Source organism: Olea europaea, chromosome 4, assembly GCF_002742605.1.
Source record: "Olea europaea var. sylvestris chromosome 4, O_europaea_v1, whole genome shotgun sequence".
Taxonomy (NCBI): domain Eukaryota; kingdom Viridiplantae; phylum Streptophyta; class Magnoliopsida; order Lamiales; family Oleaceae; genus Olea; species Olea europaea.
Window position 1 is genome coordinate 1,601,418 of NC_036240.1, and position 18,817 is coordinate 1,620,234.

The following is an 18,817-nucleotide window of genomic DNA, read 5'->3' on the forward strand; positions in this document are numbered from 1 at the left end:
TGGTGGTGATGCGATGGATGTTTTCGATGAAAATTAACTGCACATGGAGGCCAAAGTCGTCAGTGATGAAAGGGCAGTGTAAGACGAGCAACTCCACTAGCTCTTCATTAAAATATTTTATGAGATTGTTAATTGTGAAATGTGATTCTTATAATGTAGTAATTATGTATTATTTCCTATTTTCTATCAAGTACCAATACGAAGCCCATTGTATTAAGTATTAAAATTTTGCGGAAGTAGGGGGAACAAGTATAGAGGGAGGTACTTGGTAGGAATCCCAGTTGGGCCGCGCTTAATATACAAGTAGGAAGGGCAAAGCAGCCCAATATTGGATTAAGCCGAAGAAGAGTGCACTTGCAAAAACATCTGATTCCCATCATCGGATCAATAAAAACACACTATACTCCCAAGCTACTAATTGCACTCTCATCTTATCCCCGCGAAATCAACTGCGTAAAAACGATGTCGTATGTACCTCCTCACCTGAGAAATCCAACCAACACCACTGCAGTGCTAGTAAACGGCACCGGCGATTACTGCGACACGAAGCAGCTGAATAACTCTTCCGGTAGAGTCAATTCTACGCTCGGGAATGACATTAATGGTCACTCGTGGAATCCGGGCAATCGGACATCCGGTAGTTACATTTCACCTCGGATTGTTGTTGTCCCCGACCCGGTTTTTCCTCAATGGATGCCCTCCGAACGTGTTATCTGCCTTAAACCAGAGCAGGTTCGGTTGTTGTTATCTCATGTTTTCTTAGATAGTAATTTCTGGAGTTTGAGGCAAACTACAAACGCGAACGCTCCGAATTATTCTTCTTAAGGATGATTTTATATGATTTTATTTTTCATTAATTTTTTGACGTTGATTCTCAGTTTGTTTTGATGACTACTAGTAGTATTCTTGTTCTTTCAGTGGCTTTTATCTATTGATTTTGAGTTCTATGAATTATGCTTGAATTAATTTAACAACTAATTTGAAATTGGAAAAGTGGACATTTGAAATATTTTCAAGTTCCCATATAAAATAAAATAAAAAAAGCGATGATATAGTGATGCACTCTGTTACTGTTGAATAGCCTTTGTTATTGATTGTACTCTTTGACCTCTGGCATAGCCTGGAAGAACAGTGGCGAGGAATTATCTGGTGCCATTCTGGCATAGATTAAATTTAGTAAATCTCATGAAGATATCACGAGGTTTGAGGTTGACTGATATGTCCTAAAGGCGTGTCTCAATTTCTCAATGGATTCATGAATCGGAAAAACATATAGATATGCATTGTTTGACTTGCTTCCATATTGTATTCCCTAAGTACCTCTGGCGGCTTCTTTGAGCTCTCACCTGTGTTTGGCCTCCATTTTCTAAAACTCATTTTTCCTCAAAATCATTTTCAGTCATACATTTCATGTGGCCCACAACTTTTATTAACTTTTCAACTACACATTTCATTAACTTTAATCAAAATCTACTAAACATCTAATTTTTAGCTAAATAAAAATGGGCTTTTGTTTTTACCCTTCCTGCCATTATATTGTCTACGTAAGACACATTATTCTCTTCCAGTTATTTTGAGAATGCTTTGTTCCCCAAGTGCTGGTAAGTGGTGGTTTTGATATTTTTTAGCCCGGACATGATGACCTTATAACAGTAGATTTTTGGTTATGGATGAGGTCTTACACTAACATTTTGATTTGGTGATACCTAAAAAATGTATAGAAATCAGAATCTTGTGCCCCGAGGTTGAGTCAACCAATATGTCAACTAGGAAATGAATAACTGTAATGCTTAAACCTGTGTAGTTCACATAAACTCCATTTTCCTCTAAGTTCTTGACCAACACCATGTTTGTTACCGTTCTGGGTAAAAGACCTCATATGAATCTGGCTCGACATAGCTTGTGGCTTCTTCTCTAATGACCTTTTTCAATTAATGGTATACCTATAAATCTGATTTTCTTTACTCAGACCATATCCTTGTGGATCTGGGCATTGTGAGATCTCTTAATCACGACGACAAACCTAATTGTTTCATTTGAGACATAGTTTCAGGGATCAATCTGCTAGCTTAAGGAGCAACTCAAGTAGTGCTCCGTGTTACTGGCATGCCCAATGTCTTCTACTTTCAAGTCTACTTTACTAAATTAGACAAGATGGTTTGTCACTGCCTTTCTAGAGTGATTGTCTTTTGTTTTATTTCACTGGTCGGTTTCTTTCTAATATTGAACTTATTTATTACATGTGTATGTAACCTAACATGTCTGCTTTGTGCTTCAAGCTCACTAGTTATAATTTCCTTTCTTTAGAACCTCCCAATCATAATCCCTATGCCTTTAGTCGATCTTGTTCTCTCAAGATCTTCTGTTGGTGATAGTTCCACCCTAATATGCCTTTAGACACGATGATTAGAAGTCTTACATTTTTAACGCTGGTGACCTACTCTTTAACTTGACTGCCCTTGAACTCTCCCGCTCTCTCTCAGTAGGGAATTTTACCATCAATGGTAAGTCAATACCATAAACCCGATCGTGATGAGAAAAGGCCTCTCAAGAATGTCATTGTAATCCATTGATATACTGCTTAGAAATTTCCATTATGGTAACAATCATCGACGTTGTCACAAGTATGAGGGGGTGGTTTGTTTATTCCTTTTGAGCTAATTAAATCTCCAGGGATCCTTATAAGGGTGTTTTGATATATTGTAGTCTTTGGGATGCCCATCTTCTTGAAGGCATCTACGGTTAATATATCCATGGAATTTGTAGTCTATCAAGATTGGTTAATGTTATCATGTGTGTCAAATATATTCGATGATACTCAATAAGACTCGATATCTCTCAGTGAGAGGTTCTCTCATTATATAGAACCAAAATCACTATTAAATGTGATAGCTATCAATTACAATTATAATCTATTAAATATGGTAGGTTTCTTTATATTCAAGCTTTTCTTATAGTCCATTGACATTCCCTCAAAATTGACGTTGGCAAAAGCATCAATTTGCAGTCATGAACTAATGGCAGTGACAGTACTTGTGCCCATGAAAAAGTGACCCAAATCTCATTAATCATCTACTAAAAATAGTGACAACGAGAGGTCAAGAACAACAAATAGTGCAGAGATAGTCAAGAAGCACTCCTAGAATACTTCAAGGTCACTCCAGAGAACTCACATCTTAAGAAAAATTTCTAAAAGAAATTCACGAAATGTGCCGACCACACAATTAGCTCTATTAGCGGAAAGAACTCAACAAACTCATAATTCGTGTTTTCGACAAAAATTCTAACAACCAAAACACCGGCAAAAAATCTAGCAATATATGGGTTGTCAAGATGCTGCAATTGAAAGAAATATCACAGAAGAGTCCACCAAAAACTCAAAGATGATCCTCCTTTGAGAATCCAAAATCTAGCTCATCACCGAAATGACCAAAACTCGACGGTTTGCACTCCCATGTCTCTCTCTTCTCCTTAACCAAAAATAAAAATCCTTTTTTTTTTTGTTAGTAGCGTCTTTGCAAAAATTATGTACTGCAGATCAGAGAATTTTCAGCGCAGTTGGGAACCAGCAGACATTAGCTCCTTCATGCTTCCACGGCTTACAGTCCAATTATTTAACCCCAAATCATAGCAGGCCCCATGAAACTATTAAGCCCGACAATTTATAATATCTAAACCCACTAAGGTTAAAACCAGTAGACACAATCCACATTTTAAATTCACTACTACCCCAACAGAATTAAACCCAAGCCAAACACATAACCCACCCACTAACTCATCTTCTCCTTCCACGTTACAGTCTGCCGTGTTAACTGAACTAGTATGCCCAGCCAAGGTAGATCTCAGCTTAGAGTTAGACAAACTCTAGATTTTCACATTCTTATCCTAAAACCCAATAACTATAGTCAGTTGAAGCATGTTAGGCAAAAACCGTACACAAGAAACCTAATCAGAATGGGCATCACCGTCTTGAATAGTGTACTTGCTTTCATCCAAAGTATTCCAAAGCTTAATAGACTTGTCATGCAATGCAGAAACAATCTGCCTATTATCAATGAAAAAGGCAACCGACAGCACATCCTTAGTGTGGCCAACTAATTGGCGGGTTATAGCACCAGTCTGAAGGTCCCAGAGGCGGAGTTCGCCCTCCCAGCTCCTAGAAAGCGCGAACAAACCATTGGAGAAAAAGACAACGTCCTAGACGAAGTGGTAGTGGGCCAGTAAGGCGGCGGCAGGCGACGCTGTAGGTCCTGTCTTCCCTAGTGATATTCCACAAAATAAATAACTTGTCACAAGAAGAGGTGACTGTCATATCGGAGTTGTCTACCGGCATTGGAATTGCGGTCATCCAATCCGTATGGGCCCTCATTATGCCTCTCAACACTAGCTGCTCCAGAGCCCTCATTGGCTGAACAAAGGGAGAAATCACTCGAGGATGAATTGAGTTCTAATCCATATAATGTTCAAGCACTTAAGAATTTAATGGAAATTAAAATAAAGAGAAAGAAAACTGGACTGGAGGAACTTTTGCTGCTCCCGCTATGAGAAAACCCAACAAAGAGAACGAGAAAAAAATTCTAAGAAAGAGGTTCTAATGCTATATCAAATATGCTAATGATACTCATGCCTTTCAATGTTGAGGTTCTCTCATTATATAGAGAAAAAATCATAACTAAATATGATAGCTATCAATTACAATATTCATTAATGAAAACCTATTAAATATTGTAGCTTTTCTTATATTCGAGCTTTCATTATATTTCGCTGACTGTGGCCTGCTGATTCCTGGCCGCCACCATTTTAAAGGCAATCACTTAATCTCGGTCACTGTGTTCGCACGGATTACCAATTGTGACATTGTTATTGGTTGACTAGGAAAATAGTATGTTGCTTAGAAGTTTATCTTGGTAGTATTGTTTAAGGTCAGTATGCATTGCACCTAAATGCATGTTCTTAGGTATATTATTTTTTAATTCATAAAGCTTGGATTCATCATGTTGCTATTTATTTGCACGTACAGATTCAGGAGGTCCGCTTAAGGCTTAATGTTGATGTTACTGTTTCTCCAGACTCACTTCCTGCACCTGCTCCTATTGAATCATTTGTTGATATGGTAAGAATCACGAGGACAATTTTCTTGATTTCTTTTGATGTTCTTTAATTTTTGTCAAAACTAATTCAAAGTGTGTTGTTCAATTTTTTCTGCAGAATTTGTGCACGAGCATCATGAAGGATATTGCATTTCATGGATATACCACTCCTACTTCCATTCAGGCCCAAGCCATGCCAGTGGCTCTAAGTGGATGGGATTTGTTAGGTTGTGCAGAAACTGGTAGTGGCAAAACTGCTGCATTCACCATACCCATGATACAGGTTTCAGTTTTTACTTCTGCTTTTGATTTGTATTTAGATATGTAACCATATCGTGGATATTCACTTTGTTTTCTTGTTCTATTATAACTTATCTTATGGTTTTTCATCCTCGTAGCATTGCCTGGCTCAGCCTCCTGTTCGGCGTGGAGATGGACCTCTAGCATTAGTATTGGCTCCTACGAGAGAGCTAGCACAACAAATAGAGAAAGAGGTGAGATAGCTGATTTCATGTAAAGTACACTTGAAAATGTCATTGATATATTATATACTCCTATGCTTTGTTTGGAAATGTGGCAGTTGAAAGACTAATGCTTCAATAACAAATTGGAAGGAAATGATGTGATAATTTCTGATAATACTTGTGGAGGCTAGATTTCATGCCCTGACATTCAATATAGATTATTAACTAGAGAATCTTTTTTAAGTCAAGAATTTCCAAACATGATTGATAAGACTATAAGAAAGATTCTGTAGCTTTTTCTGATATTTCTTAAAGATGTATATAGAGTTTATCTTTGATCAGAAGTGTTCTACATTCATGTTTTTCCTTGTTAGGTTAAGGCCTTCAGTAGATCTTTGGATTCCTTCAGAACTGCAATTGTTGTTGGTGGAACGAACATTTCTGAGCAGGTGACTGGTTTAGCTCAAATTAATTCATAGAATTTGATAACTTTGCTTCTTTTTGATATTCGGAGTTCACGGTTTGCAGCACAGCTCGATACTTGTTAAGTTGTGATTTACCATTGCATTTCATTTCTTGTTTTGCTTTGCAATTCAACCCTGCGATCATGCCTAGTATTCATCTTTGTTCTGATGACCTTCTGTTACTGGATGCCAAGATAGAGGTCTGAGCTGCGAGCAGGGGTCAATATAGTGGTTGCTACTCCTGGAAGATTTATTGATCATCTACAACAAGGAAATTCTTCTCTCTCCAGGATTTCATTTGTTGTTTTGGATGAAGCTGATAGGATGCTTGACATGGGATTTGAACTTCAGATAAGAGAGGTAATTCATGTCCACATATTTGTTCTATAGGATAATCATATGCACATAAGTATTTTCCTTATTTATCTGTTGTATTTCAACTTATATCCTTCTCTGCCTCCCTCTCACAGTGATTTTCACTTTACTGTATCTTATATCTATCAATTTCGTACATAATTAAATTGCTTTGAAATCTTGACCTTTGATTTTCTATGCTACTGATTTTTTCTTTTCTTTTCCTTCTTTTGATCTTAACTCATTCTATGCTAGACCATTTAAAACCACTCGATACAAGCACACAGTTTCATGATCAGAATCCACCACTAAAATGATCTGAAGTGATATTTTCTTACAAGTTAGATAAGCCGGTTTTTCTCAACCTTTCTATCAGTATGTATTTAGTTTTCATTGGCTTTAGCTTGCTTAATTAAAGTGCATAGAGGGCATCTTACAAATTTATTCACTTTGGTCGCTTAGCATCCTCGTCATTCTGCAACTACGCATGTCCAATAATTCCATGGAAAATATTATTTTGATGCTTTCTGATTCTGTTGCAGGTGATGCGAAATCTTCCAGAAAAACATCAAACTCTACTGTTTAGTGCTACCATGCCTGTGGAGATTGAAGAGCTAGCACAGGTTTGATCTTTATTTTGATTACAGTACTTGTTCCTTCCAAATCCATGTCAATGCCAAAATATTTGACTTTTTGAGTCTCTGCATTAAACAGAGACACAATTATAAGTTTATGAAGTATTAAGTTGGAAACTCTTTGTTTTGATTAAGACAACTTGATCATGTTTATATTATCCAATGTATAAGTAAATTTGTTTTACATGTTTGATAAGCACAACGCAATACTTTCTTTTCTTCCATATGAGAAGAAAATTACTTACTTTGGCACTAAGGGAGTGTCACAAAGATAATGTTGCTCTGTTACTTCCATCTAAGGTATGTGGATTGGTTCTATTTTGTGGACATATCGTGTTAGTTTCCTACATTTTCTTTTATATGTATCACTTTTTGGGAAAAACCATGCATTATGCATTTTCTGTGTGCTGTTTTAGTGATTGTTTAGATATTGTAACTCATGCGGACATATATCTATACTTAAAGACAGTGACCCAGTTAAAATCATTCCTTTGAAAACTCGTGTCATGGAAATGCCATTATTTTCCCCCAAATTTTTAGGAATACTTGACAAATCCAGTTCGAGTAAAGGTGGGAAAAGTCAGTAGCCCAACTGCGAATGTATCCCAAATATTGGAGAAGTTACCAGAAACTGAGAAGGTATGCTGCACTTAATATTTAAATATGAAAATAGTGTGCTTATGCAGTGATCAACTGGAACATAATCTTTTGCTTTTTAACTTTGATTGCCATTTTCTATATTTCCTTTCATTTTTCTTTTGATTGAATGCAATATATAGCTTTTATCTTTTCAACTTTGTGTTGTTGAGATACTGATTTACGTTATACAAATATGGTGATTTAGGGCAGATAAGCAGTTAGACTCCTATGGTTTAGAAATTGAGGATCTGATGTTATCACTGGATCAGAAGATATGAGGGCCAATAGAGTTCAATATGTGGCTAAAATACTCAGGAATCTACTTGTAAAAGTAATAGTAATGGGAAAGTATTGAATTCTTTAAATTGAAATGAAGGCCCACCAATTTGCCTATATATTGGATTCATAAAGCAGATATGTTATGAATACATTCTTTTGTTGAGACTAATGGTTGGCCTGTGTAATAATGGGGAAAATTTTATATTTTAAGCCTGTATGTTTGATCCAAGCATACCATGTGGGATTAAGGAGGTAATGAAACCAATCATCGTAAACAATTTGTCTAGTGAATAATATATTTGTTAATAAAATTAAATTAAGGAGGTAACGACCCTTTGTTGCATCACCGTATTTGTTAAAAAAATAATAATAATAATAAAATTTTACTCTTCTTGTTGAATGAAGAAATAATTTTTTATTCATTATATCGCCAGTTTTGAGATTGGATCTATTTAATTGTAAACTATCTATACTATGAGATAATCATTGCATATGGATAAAGCATATAGTTAACTCGTGTGCCAGTCTAGATGTTCCTCAGTAATGTCTGGGATTTAACATGGTGACAACTGTTTATGAATTGAAGATTGACAGGCTTCTAAATATGCTTGTTGGAGAGGCTGCCCAATCTGAAAGAAGCGGCTACGACTTTCCCTTGACAATTGTATTCGTAGAACGAAAGGTACAAGTGATCCATGTGTACTTTCTAATGTACATACATGGTGGGAAAATTGTGTGCAAACTTGCAAAGCATGAACCATAAATGACTATATGTTGAAGGTTTATTCAACAGGTTAAAGCTTCAAATAAACCTCTCATGATTGGAAGGAAGCAATGTTATTAGATGTGTCGATATGTTTTGGCTTTTGCTGTTTTTTTCCCTTAAATCAGGACATTGCCATATGCAGAAAACAATTGGAGCTGACAGAATTAGTAATATTGTCCGTGAATTTTCCACAACTAAATTTGGTGTTGATATTGCCTTTATGTTTTGAAGTAGACTAGACTAGACCTTTTGCCTGCTTCTGAGTGATTTGTTTCCCTGTTCTTGTTCCACCAAAATTTAGGTTCATGGTACTGATATGAACTCTTGCTCATGGATATCAAGTGCTGACATATTGCTTACTCTTAGATTTGAACGCTCCAATATCCTCTCTCCCTCCCTCCATGTATGGACATGTCGATGTCTGAAACACAAAAGCACACTTGCATTTTTGAACCAGATAGCGTGAATCTCATATCTTGTCAAATACTGCATGTGACATCGTATTTTTTCGCCGTTAATTTTTTGAGCTCGGAATATTTCTGACAAGAATGTTGAAGTACCTATCGGTTTCTTCTTTTGATATTATTTCGCCTTTACATATCATTCAGACAATTGCGTATTTCTCTGTGATGTAATAAAAACTTTAAAGTTCCTAGTTAGCTGATTGTTGTCGTCTTATTGCTCTGATTTCTCTTTTTGCCTATCTAATGTCGATTATAATGTTATTAGACAAAAATAAATAATAAAATTTTATCAGATATGTGATATTACAATGGTATTATGCTTTGTTGTGAATCTATTTTTGATACCCTGATTCACCACAAATTTCGCATATGTAATATTATTTTGATGCACTGTGGATTTCGTAGTACTGCATTATGTAAGTTTGCACATTCATATGATCCTTCAGACTAGATGTGATGAGGTAGCAGAAGCACTGATAGAGCAAGGTTTGCAAGCAGCTGCGCTTCATGGTGGTCGTAGCCAAAGTGAGAGAGAGGCTGCCCTCCATAATTTTAGGCATGGTCCAACCAGGATACTCGTATGACTGCATTCCCACTTCTTTTTTCTTCCATTGGTTAGTTTACTGATAAGTGATTTGTGTTATATATCATTTCACATCTTGTTATGTTGTTTTGTCATTTGTCCTTAGGGAGGTAAACTAAGCTCTATATGAGAAGCGGAGCGGCTATTTTTTATTTCTTTCTCTTTTGCTTTTGTTCTTCCGTGTTACTCATGAGCACAGGCGGGTGGGTTCATCATGGTACTTCCGAAAATGAGATGACAGTTCTTCATATTATTCTGAAAGTCCCTTGGCTTCAAGCTATTTTTAAACCTTTTAATTATTATGGTAAATCATTTTCTTTGATTTTCAAATGTGACAATTTGAAAGTGGGCCTCTTATGGCTTGTTGAACTAGTGCGTGCTTGCTAGTGATTTATACTATTCCTTGCGATGCATGTGATTTAGCCCCTATTTGACTACGATTATTTGGGAGAGACAATGTTTTGAATAATGATTTTTGGGAGAACGTGTGGTTAAAAGGTAGAAAAATATTCTGAGTTTACGTGCAAAATATTTTATTGTGTGATTGTGATTGAAAATGAATATGTAGAAAAGAAGAGTTTTGAAATAATGGTTGTCAAGCAAGGGTTTATTTATTTGTTTACTTATTTTTGGCCTTTTATCTTCTCCTTAACTTTCTTCTATTCGATTTGAGGCATTTTTCAGTATCTGTACATCTCTGTGCATTTTTTGGTTTTGATTTGCAGGTTGCCACTGATGTTGCATCTCGTGGATTAGATGTCACTGGTGTTGCTCATGTTATTAACCTAGATCTTCCAAAGGTACTTCTGGCTGCAATTCGAAGTTTCTCGCTCACTGACTAGCTCCAATTTCTTGTAAATTCAGTATTAATAACACAAAGGTTGTCTAACGGAGACTACGCAATAATAAGATCTTGCCTTGGGCGAGTCACGTTTTGCACATTTACTGCTGGATTAGCTTGTTGATTGCCATTTTAGCAATTTTTCCTATTGTTTAATCTTGAAAAATGTGATCTTGGCATTACCGATTTTTGGCATTCAACCTTTTGAATGTTTACCGTAACTTATTTCAAGAGATCTGTTCTGTATACCAAGTTCTCCTGTTTTACATGCTGAATTTATCAAGACTATGATTGAAGTAGCACAATATTGATAATTCTGTTATGCATCAAAACTAGACCATGGAAGATTATGTACACCGAATTGGAAGGACTGGACGTGCAGGATCAACAGGTCAAGCTACATCATTTTATACTGATCGTGATATGGTAACCCAAGTTTTATCTTGCTTCAATATATATTTGTACACATGGATTTTCCTCCTCTCACTAATGCAGTGCTGTCCTGTAGTATTTGGTAGCACAGATAAAGAAAGCAATAGTGGATGTTGACTGTGGTAATACCTTGACAATTGCAACTGGAAAGGTATGGCTTCCACTATTTTCATGTACAAAATCTGTTTTGTCTCTCTATAGAACCTGTTCTCCCCTAGCCACCCTCTTCCCCCACCCTTCAGTCGGACCACCAAAAACCGACTGGAAATTCTGCTTTGATTTTAACAATTTTCTGTGCTCATTTTAGACTGCTCGAAGGAAGGAGAGGGAAGCTTTAGCTGCTCAGAAGGAAGCAAGGATTGCAATGTCCAAGGTCTCAGTGATGGGACCTACTGCGATGAATGTGGAGGACAAGTATAGGCACATGATTACTTCTTCAATAATCAGAAAAGAGGGTTCAGCAGACGATGCTTGGGATGACTGATTCAATTTCCATTTACCTCTCTTACTGCTTCTGGTTCAGTTTTGATGGTTACACAGACTCCAAGAAATTAACGTCCATAAGAAGGTGCAATTTGTGCATTTGGGACAGGTGCCAAAGGAAACATCAACACGTTCATTATTAAACCATCTCTTGTATTTTGTCCATAAAAATGAAGTGTAAAACGTGCTGCAAGCAGGTTTCCTCTTGTACCATCTAATTTCACTTCTAGTTTTAACACCAGTCAGTTGTAGCAATGACTACAGTAGAGATTTTTTGACAGTAGATTCTGGACAATGTGTGGTTAAACACTAGAGAAAAATTTTGATTTACGCACAAAATTATTTTATTAAGAAATTGTGCAGATGAAAATGAGTTCCTGAAAAAAAAAAATTTAGAAAATGAGGGGCAAGCAAGAGCTTAATTTGAAGGTTATCATTATGAAGTGCTGGCTATTTGTAAAAACTCGTCATTGGGACGGTCATCTGATCAAAAAGGCTGGAAATTATCGAACTAAAACAATGATGCTCTTGTTCGACATCAGATTCTTTTCAATGCTCTTGTTTGATATCAGATTCTTTTCAATGCAAATGGAGGTTTATGTTAACTCTTACTTGGAATTTTCAGATTCCATTTTGTACATAAAAGAATATATGCATATTTAGTAAATGAAGATAGGAATACAAAATTTCATTCCCCTAAATGACATTTAACTACCGAGGCTGAGGATGAATAGACAGTCAAAATGCAATTTCTTCTAAAGAAGACAAACGCGCAAAAACTCAGCAAATGAACAAATTGAGTAGACGAGAGTAACCATATCATGAATGGACAGGCACCTGTATTACAATTGTTCACTTACAGAGAGCTCAAAAACTGTTAAGAATAGAAGATGGGATTGTACACAAGCCATAGAACTCGCGGAGTTTAACCAAAAATAAAAAATAATAATAAAAGAAAGAAAAGAGAGACTCACAAGCGCGAATGCATGGAAACCAAAGAAACGCGACGGTCTTTAGCTATTAGCAACTTAGGATGCCATCACGGGTAATCGCTGGTGCCTTGTAACAGCCTTGCGAAGTTCATGATAACCACTCTGGTAATGCTCAAGTGAGAAGCAAAGCTGCCTTATTGCTTCTCGTTTCTCTTCCGCTCCTTCCATGATAATTTCTTGCCTTTTCTCCACCTCCATTTCCAATTCTTTAACTCGTGATCGAAGATCCTCTGCCATTTCGCGTGCACCAATCAAATCAACGTTGATCTTATCCACTTGATCTTCTTTAGAACTCATCTCTGCAGAAAGTGCATCGATCTTAGCATTAAGATCATCTTTTTCCGCCATCAGCATGCCGTATTTCAGTTTCAGCACATCGAAGCTTTTCTTTAATTCTTCTCTGTGATCATTTCTCTCAGTTATCTCTGCCTTCAACTCCTCAACTTGAGATCCAAGCATATTTTCCATCTCTTCTTTTCCAGCCTTGACTCGCCTAAAGTCCTCCTCTAAGTTTTGGCAGCGTAAATCCAATTCTTTTAGATTATCCTCTAAATAAGTTCGCTCCTTCACGGTTCTAGTGATTTCTGTTAAAAGTTGCTCATTTTCGTCTGATAAGCTCTTATTAGCGTTGTTTATTGCTTCTTTCAATCCTCTGATTTCTTGATCACGGTCAGCAAGATTGGATTTATACCTCAAAATCCTGTCCTGCAGCTTAGAAGCCTCTCTTTTCTCTCTCTCGACTTTGGTTTTCCATACAGAAACCTCCTTCTGCGCTGACTTGAGCTGATCTTGCAAATTTTGAATGCTGGAGTCCTTTTTCGTACGTTCCTGCCTTGCACTGGCAACTTCCTTTTCCAATTCACAAAGCTTAGCTCGTGTAATTCTCAATTCATCCTCGAGCTTCTGTATTTTGTTCACTGTGTCTGAATCTTCCAGCTCTGATCCGTCTCCATTTTTCTGAAGCTCTCTCGTCTGATATCTTTCAATTTCAATATCGGGATTCAAAACTTCAGCATCTTTCTGCTTCATATCACTTGAATCTTCTAGAGATTTATACTTTTGAATCTCAATTGTCAGAAGATTAATTTCTTCTTGAGATAGTCGTATCTTTTCCTTTGCAGCACTCAATTCTTCTTCACATGCTACTAATTTAGCAAGAACTTGAGAATTTTCATCATCTTTCTTAACAGAGAATTTGGAAATCTGTTTCTGCTGCATCCGGAGTCTCTCTTTCATCTCACGGTGCTCAGCTTCTAACTCAATAATCCTTCGGCGCAACCCCTGATCCTCATCAGTGCTTTGTGTACCTGAATAATTATTAACGGATGAATCATCTGATTCTGATTCAGAATCCAACGATGATGATTCCTCCCCTTTAGTGCATAAATCCGAACTACTTCCACCAGTGCCGAGAAAGAATTCAAATCCAGCAGCACGTGGCCCAGATTTACGTTGAATTGGCCTTTGATCAGGAGACAGCACAGTTGAAGGTGGTTCGGACCCAACATCAGATATGCCAGAGCCCTGAGATTGAAGATCTGAAGGAATATTTTTTCGAAGTTCACCAGTCACATGATCATAACGCTCGGCCAATGACCAATGCACACGATAAAACTCTTCAACAAGATTGATCAACTCCGGCCTCTTCTTGTAATACATTTCGGCCTTTTTGGCAAATGAATCTGCGTCCTCTTCTATGAGTTTCAACATCCTTTTGACACTATGGTCCATTTCTGGGATCACCGACATTATTGTGATTTTATGCTCAATAACATAATTCAAGTTAAGACAATAAACGATGATTTCATGATTGAAATTGATAACCTAGTTTCTATAAAGATTTAATGAAGGAAGATTAAAAGTATAGACTTCTATCATCCACAATCTTTTAGCACATTATCAACAATTTTTCTTATTTCATAACAATGATAATCTAGTTCCTATTTTTCAATAAACTTGGAATCCGCTACATAAATTTTGGACTTGTTAAATTATTTTACCCTTGAGAAACCATTATACAAAAAAAGCTAATGAGTTCAAATCAAAATCATACCTTCAAGATTTTCTTGTAGCCACTTGGAGTTTTTGGGACTGATGTGGCTATCCCACCGCCAGGAATGTGATTTTTTCGATTCCAACCGCTTCATCTTGTTTGAGTTAACCTAGACAGAAAAGGGACAAAGAACACACAACGATGATAACAATATACCACTAGAAAATGTGATTGAAAAAATATTATTAATATAAGAAATTACAAGGGCACTTATGTTCTTACCTGGGCTGACGCCATTTGGCAAATGAGGCAGAATTCGATAGTTTGAGAAAAGAAAGTGAGTTGAATATCTGCAAGCGATGTCTGTGATAAGTACCTACAAGTTCAAGTTGTAAAGTCATCTATATACATACACAACATACTTGATGATATACACATTGATGATATACACATTTAAGCCGAAATTATGTAAATATTGATTGAATATCCATAACTATTATAAGAACTAGGAAGTATTTCTTTGACGATTAAAATTTAATAAATAAATATGTATGCAAATGTTTCCTACTTCAAAAGTAAAAGTTTTAGACGAGGTAGTTCAATGTAGTATCAAAGATCCAATTACAATCTTACAATTTTCAAACACTAAACTAACCAAAAATATATTTAAATTAAATAATCATAAAACAGAAAGCAGTTTCATTTACTCCATTCATGGCAAAATGGGCCAGCAAACTTACAAATGGACCACACCAATAAGCCTAGTAAAGAAATGAGTTGTCTATAGATATGGAGCCCCGATAACGAGGCCTAGATTATTCTGGACCTACAAATAATACAAGGGAAAAAAATAAAAATAAAATATAGGACACGTGTGAAGCACATGGCAAGTACACAAAACACGAAACCGAAAACAAGTGGAAAGTGCATGCCACTCGCCAACAACGCGTGTTTGCTTAATTATATGTGTCTGTGTGTGTATTTACACAATAATTTTACCAATCCAACAGATTTTTTTTGATAGAGGAAGTCATCGCTCTCAAGATGGTGGGGTCCACTTTTTTGGACTTTTGTATTCACGCGAGACCCACAACATTCGAGGGAGGATGTCAAAACACCAAAATTCGGGCAAAACAGCAGCATTCTAATTTTATATAGAGAGAAAATTGTGACGACAGGCCTCAGAATGGGATATCCAGCTATATCCAGCAGTCTTCACATCATATTATTTTTAAAATAATAAATAAATTATAGCAAAAAAGGGGTAAATAGAACCAAATTCATAATTCATTCAAATGAAATTAATTAAAGTTTCATGGAATTACTTGGAGAAGTTTAACTTTTAAGAAAAAGATTTGTTTCAGTGAAAATGAAATGTCAATTGCCACCCCACCCCACAAACACAACAGAATTCATTAGATGATGGATGGTTAAGGTCAGATGTCACCCAGAAAAGGACATTAATCTAATCTATTCTACAAAAAGTAAAAAAATTGAATTGACGAATTAATTCAATCCAGAGAGCTGAGTTCATACCTCAGATCAGAAGAAACGGATTGAATTCCATCGTACTAAAGCAGCTTCTGGGCTCTGATAACGAACATGGAATTTCGATCGATCGATCAATTTTCACCCCGACGAAGAGAAAAGAAAAGACAAAAAAAATCCCCAAATACAACCACAGATTTCAGTTACAGAAAGTTCAAATAATTAAGAAAATACTTAAGGAAGGAGAAAAAATGGATAAAAAAGAGTACCTTTATAATTTGGTGAATTATCTGAAGATGGATATGAAGTAATAATAAGAAGAGAAGAGGCAATAAAGACAAAAGCCCTAATGAAAAGACGCAAAATTGGAATCTCCGGCAACAGAGAGGGCTGGAATTATGTGTTTATACTTTGGAATATTAGGAAGGAAAGACAGAATGAGAATGAGACTCTCTCTCTCTCTCTCTCTCGGTTCACTTGACATAGAGATGGGGAATTTATAATTTGTTGCCAAGTTTTTGTTTTCTTCAAAATAATGTTTTTTAAAAAATAAATTTGTATTTTAAAAAATATATATTTTGAAATAATAAATTGATGAAAAATGTGTAATTAAAATTGAGGAAAAAAATTCAAATTTATGTGTAATATTATTTTATTGAAAAATGTGATTGAAATGATGTCAAATCACAATTTATGAATATATTTTTTCAAAATAATGAGGATCAAACAGGTCTTAATTTATATTTATTTGAAACACAATAAAGTTTTAGATTATTATAATATCTAATTTTTAATTAAAGTTGAATCTTCATAGTGATTGAGCCAACTTCATTCCAATTTCAAATTTCAAGCACTTTTTTTCTACCATGTATTTATTTGTGTAGTTGCTTTTTCCACGATTGTTACTCTTTTTCTTTTTCTAATTATAATGGAGAGTGTTATAAAGTCATGGATACGAATGATTTTAAAAGTATATCTTGTCACTTGTCACAAATATTTCCATGTCAAAAGTAATAATGGGATAGTGAAAATTGAAGAATTGATTCTTGACTAAAGGTATTCACGTAGTTAATTTCAAATGACTATTGTTATACCGAATAATGGTGTAACACCCCAATATCTATTTAGTTGACTATATGAAAATTTTAAGGAGCTAGTCCGAAAAAGGTTGTCACTTCAGGTTGAAAAACTAGGTCGAGATAAAATTATGTAGTTCAGTCAACTATTTATCACATTAATTGTGACAGTAACGAGTTAAGACGCTGATATATATGTTAATTATTTTGAATATCTTATTCAATCAATTGGATCAAACCCGAAGTATTTTCTAAATTTCTCGAGACGGCAAAAGGTAAGCATTACTACATTCCCCGTTGGCCGGTTAATTGACACACGAGGTATTCACGTAGTTAATTTCAAATGACTATTGTTATACCGAATAATGGTGTAACACCCCAATATCTATTTAGTTGACTATATAAAAATTTTAAGGAGTTAGTCCGAAAAAGGTTGTCACTTCAGGTTGAAAAATTAGTGTCGAGATAAAATTATGTAGCTCAGTCAACTATTTATCACATTAGTTGTGACGGTAACAAGTTAAGACGCTGATATATATAGATGTTAATTATTTTGATCCATATAAAGTTTTTTGAACATCTTATTCAATCAATTGGACCAAACCCGAAGTATTTTCTAAATTTCTCGAGACGGCAAAAGGTAAGCATTACTACATTCCCCGTTGGCCGGTTAATTGACACACGCTTTCTTATACGGATTCTTGTCTGAATTCGTCATTTCTATAGGGCAAAGAAAACACAATACTTTAAGCATCAATTTATTAGAAAATTTTCATTTCTAGACAGCTATTAAGAATAGCTACGTGTGGACTAATTGTATATTTCGAAAATAAATAAAGATTGGTATTGCTTGGAAAATTGACCAATACATTCTTTTAAGAAAAAGTCAACAAAATGTCTAGACGGCTCGGAGAAAACGTCATGCCTTGAATCTATGCGAAAAATTATACGATCAGCTCTACTTTGATTGCCTAAACTCGTGCCTTATTTAACAATCGGTATTTTCTTGTTTAGAAGTTCAGCTCAACAATTGCTAAAACTTAAAATCTCGTCATAAAGTCCATAATCAACCTAAGAACATGACTTTCATTGAAGTATTTATGCTTTTGTTAGAACTCGAAAAATATGTATGAAGTTTTTATAAAATTTCAAGATATGCGTGTTATCATTTTTATTGGTCTATAATAATAAAATAATTTTAAAAATAGAAAAAACACCTTTTTTTGCCTAGACATGTTTAAATTTGTAAGGCTTGGGACTCGACTTTCAAACTTTGTCAACCTCTATTTAAAAGGAAATTGTTGCAAAATCACATCGAGCCTATATAAACCCTAGAAATGTATTTCGTGAATTACAGATTTAAATGATAATTCAAATCTAAAAACAAAAATTCAATAATATCTAGCAATAAATTTATAATAAAAAATCAATTACTAAATATAGATTTACAGTTTGAAATAAAATAAAATAAAACAAATGAATTGTCAAATATCATAATTTAGTGATTCTTGATACAATTAAAATTAATTTTACATTTTGTAACGGAAAATTTTTAAATCATATGATATGAATTTCTTATTAATAACATTTTGGATCATTCATGTTTATGTTTGACCTGAATCAGTTATGCCGCCTTCCACGTTCTTCATAATCTATAATTGGACCTACAATTTATTTATGGACAATACCACTTATATACTTTTGGTGTATATAATAAATGACACCCCCCACATGAAGGGGTCGCACATAATAAATTACAATTATTTTTCCCCGC

At 35.3% G+C, this 18,817-nt stretch overlaps 2 protein-coding genes and 1 pseudogene across 8 annotated transcripts; 1 reads left to right on the forward strand and 2 right to left on the reverse strand.

Annotated features, from left to right (window-relative positions):
* The first annotated feature begins 343 nt into the window (after nucleotides 1-343).
* On the forward strand, nucleotides 344-11,859 carry LOC111393222 (ATP-dependent RNA helicase DBP2-like). 2 transcript variants are annotated; one of them, XM_023018660.1, is made up of 14 exons: nucleotides 344-732; nucleotides 5,021-5,113; nucleotides 5,209-5,373; nucleotides 5,489-5,584; nucleotides 5,929-6,003; nucleotides 6,217-6,378; nucleotides 6,915-6,995; nucleotides 7,548-7,646; nucleotides 8,512-8,607; nucleotides 9,602-9,733; nucleotides 10,464-10,538; nucleotides 10,916-11,005; nucleotides 11,088-11,162; nucleotides 11,319-11,859. In XM_023018660.1, the coding sequence occupies exons 1-14, from the start codon at nucleotides 463-465 to the stop codon at nucleotides 11,493-11,495; spliced, it is 1,686 nt and encodes a 561-aa protein (XP_022874428.1). In that variant the 5' UTR covers nucleotides 344-462; the 3' UTR covers nucleotides 11,496-11,859. The 2 variants fall into 2 exon arrangements, with proteins under 2 accessions (XP_022874428.1, XP_022874429.1); XM_023018661.1 differs by having other exon boundaries at nucleotides 600-732; nucleotides 5,070-5,113.
* On the reverse strand, nucleotides 742-5,014 carry LOC111393224 (annotated as a pseudogene).
* Nucleotides 11,860-12,282: 423 nt separating the features above from the next.
* Nucleotides 12,283-16,450, reverse strand: LOC111393221 (protein NETWORKED 4A-like). Of its 6 annotated transcripts, none has more exons than XM_023018657.1 (6): nucleotides 16,237-16,450; nucleotides 16,016-16,069; nucleotides 15,220-15,305; nucleotides 14,762-14,829; nucleotides 14,540-14,648; nucleotides 12,283-14,219 (listed from the first exon to the last, which is right to left on the reverse strand). In XM_023018657.1, exons 4-6 carry the CDS (start codon nucleotides 14,774-14,776, stop codon nucleotides 12,523-12,525), a joined length of 1,821 nt encoding a protein of 606 aa, XP_022874425.1. In that variant the 5' UTR covers nucleotides 14,777-14,829; nucleotides 15,220-15,305; nucleotides 16,016-16,069; nucleotides 16,237-16,450; the 3' UTR covers nucleotides 12,283-12,522. The 6 variants fall into 6 exon arrangements, with proteins under 6 accessions (XP_022874425.1, XP_022874423.1, XP_022874426.1 ...); XM_023018655.1 differs by having other exon boundaries at nucleotides 14,762-14,855; XM_023018658.1 differs by lacking the exon at nucleotides 15,220-15,305.
* Between the last annotated feature and the right edge of the window lie 2,367 nt (nucleotides 16,451-18,817).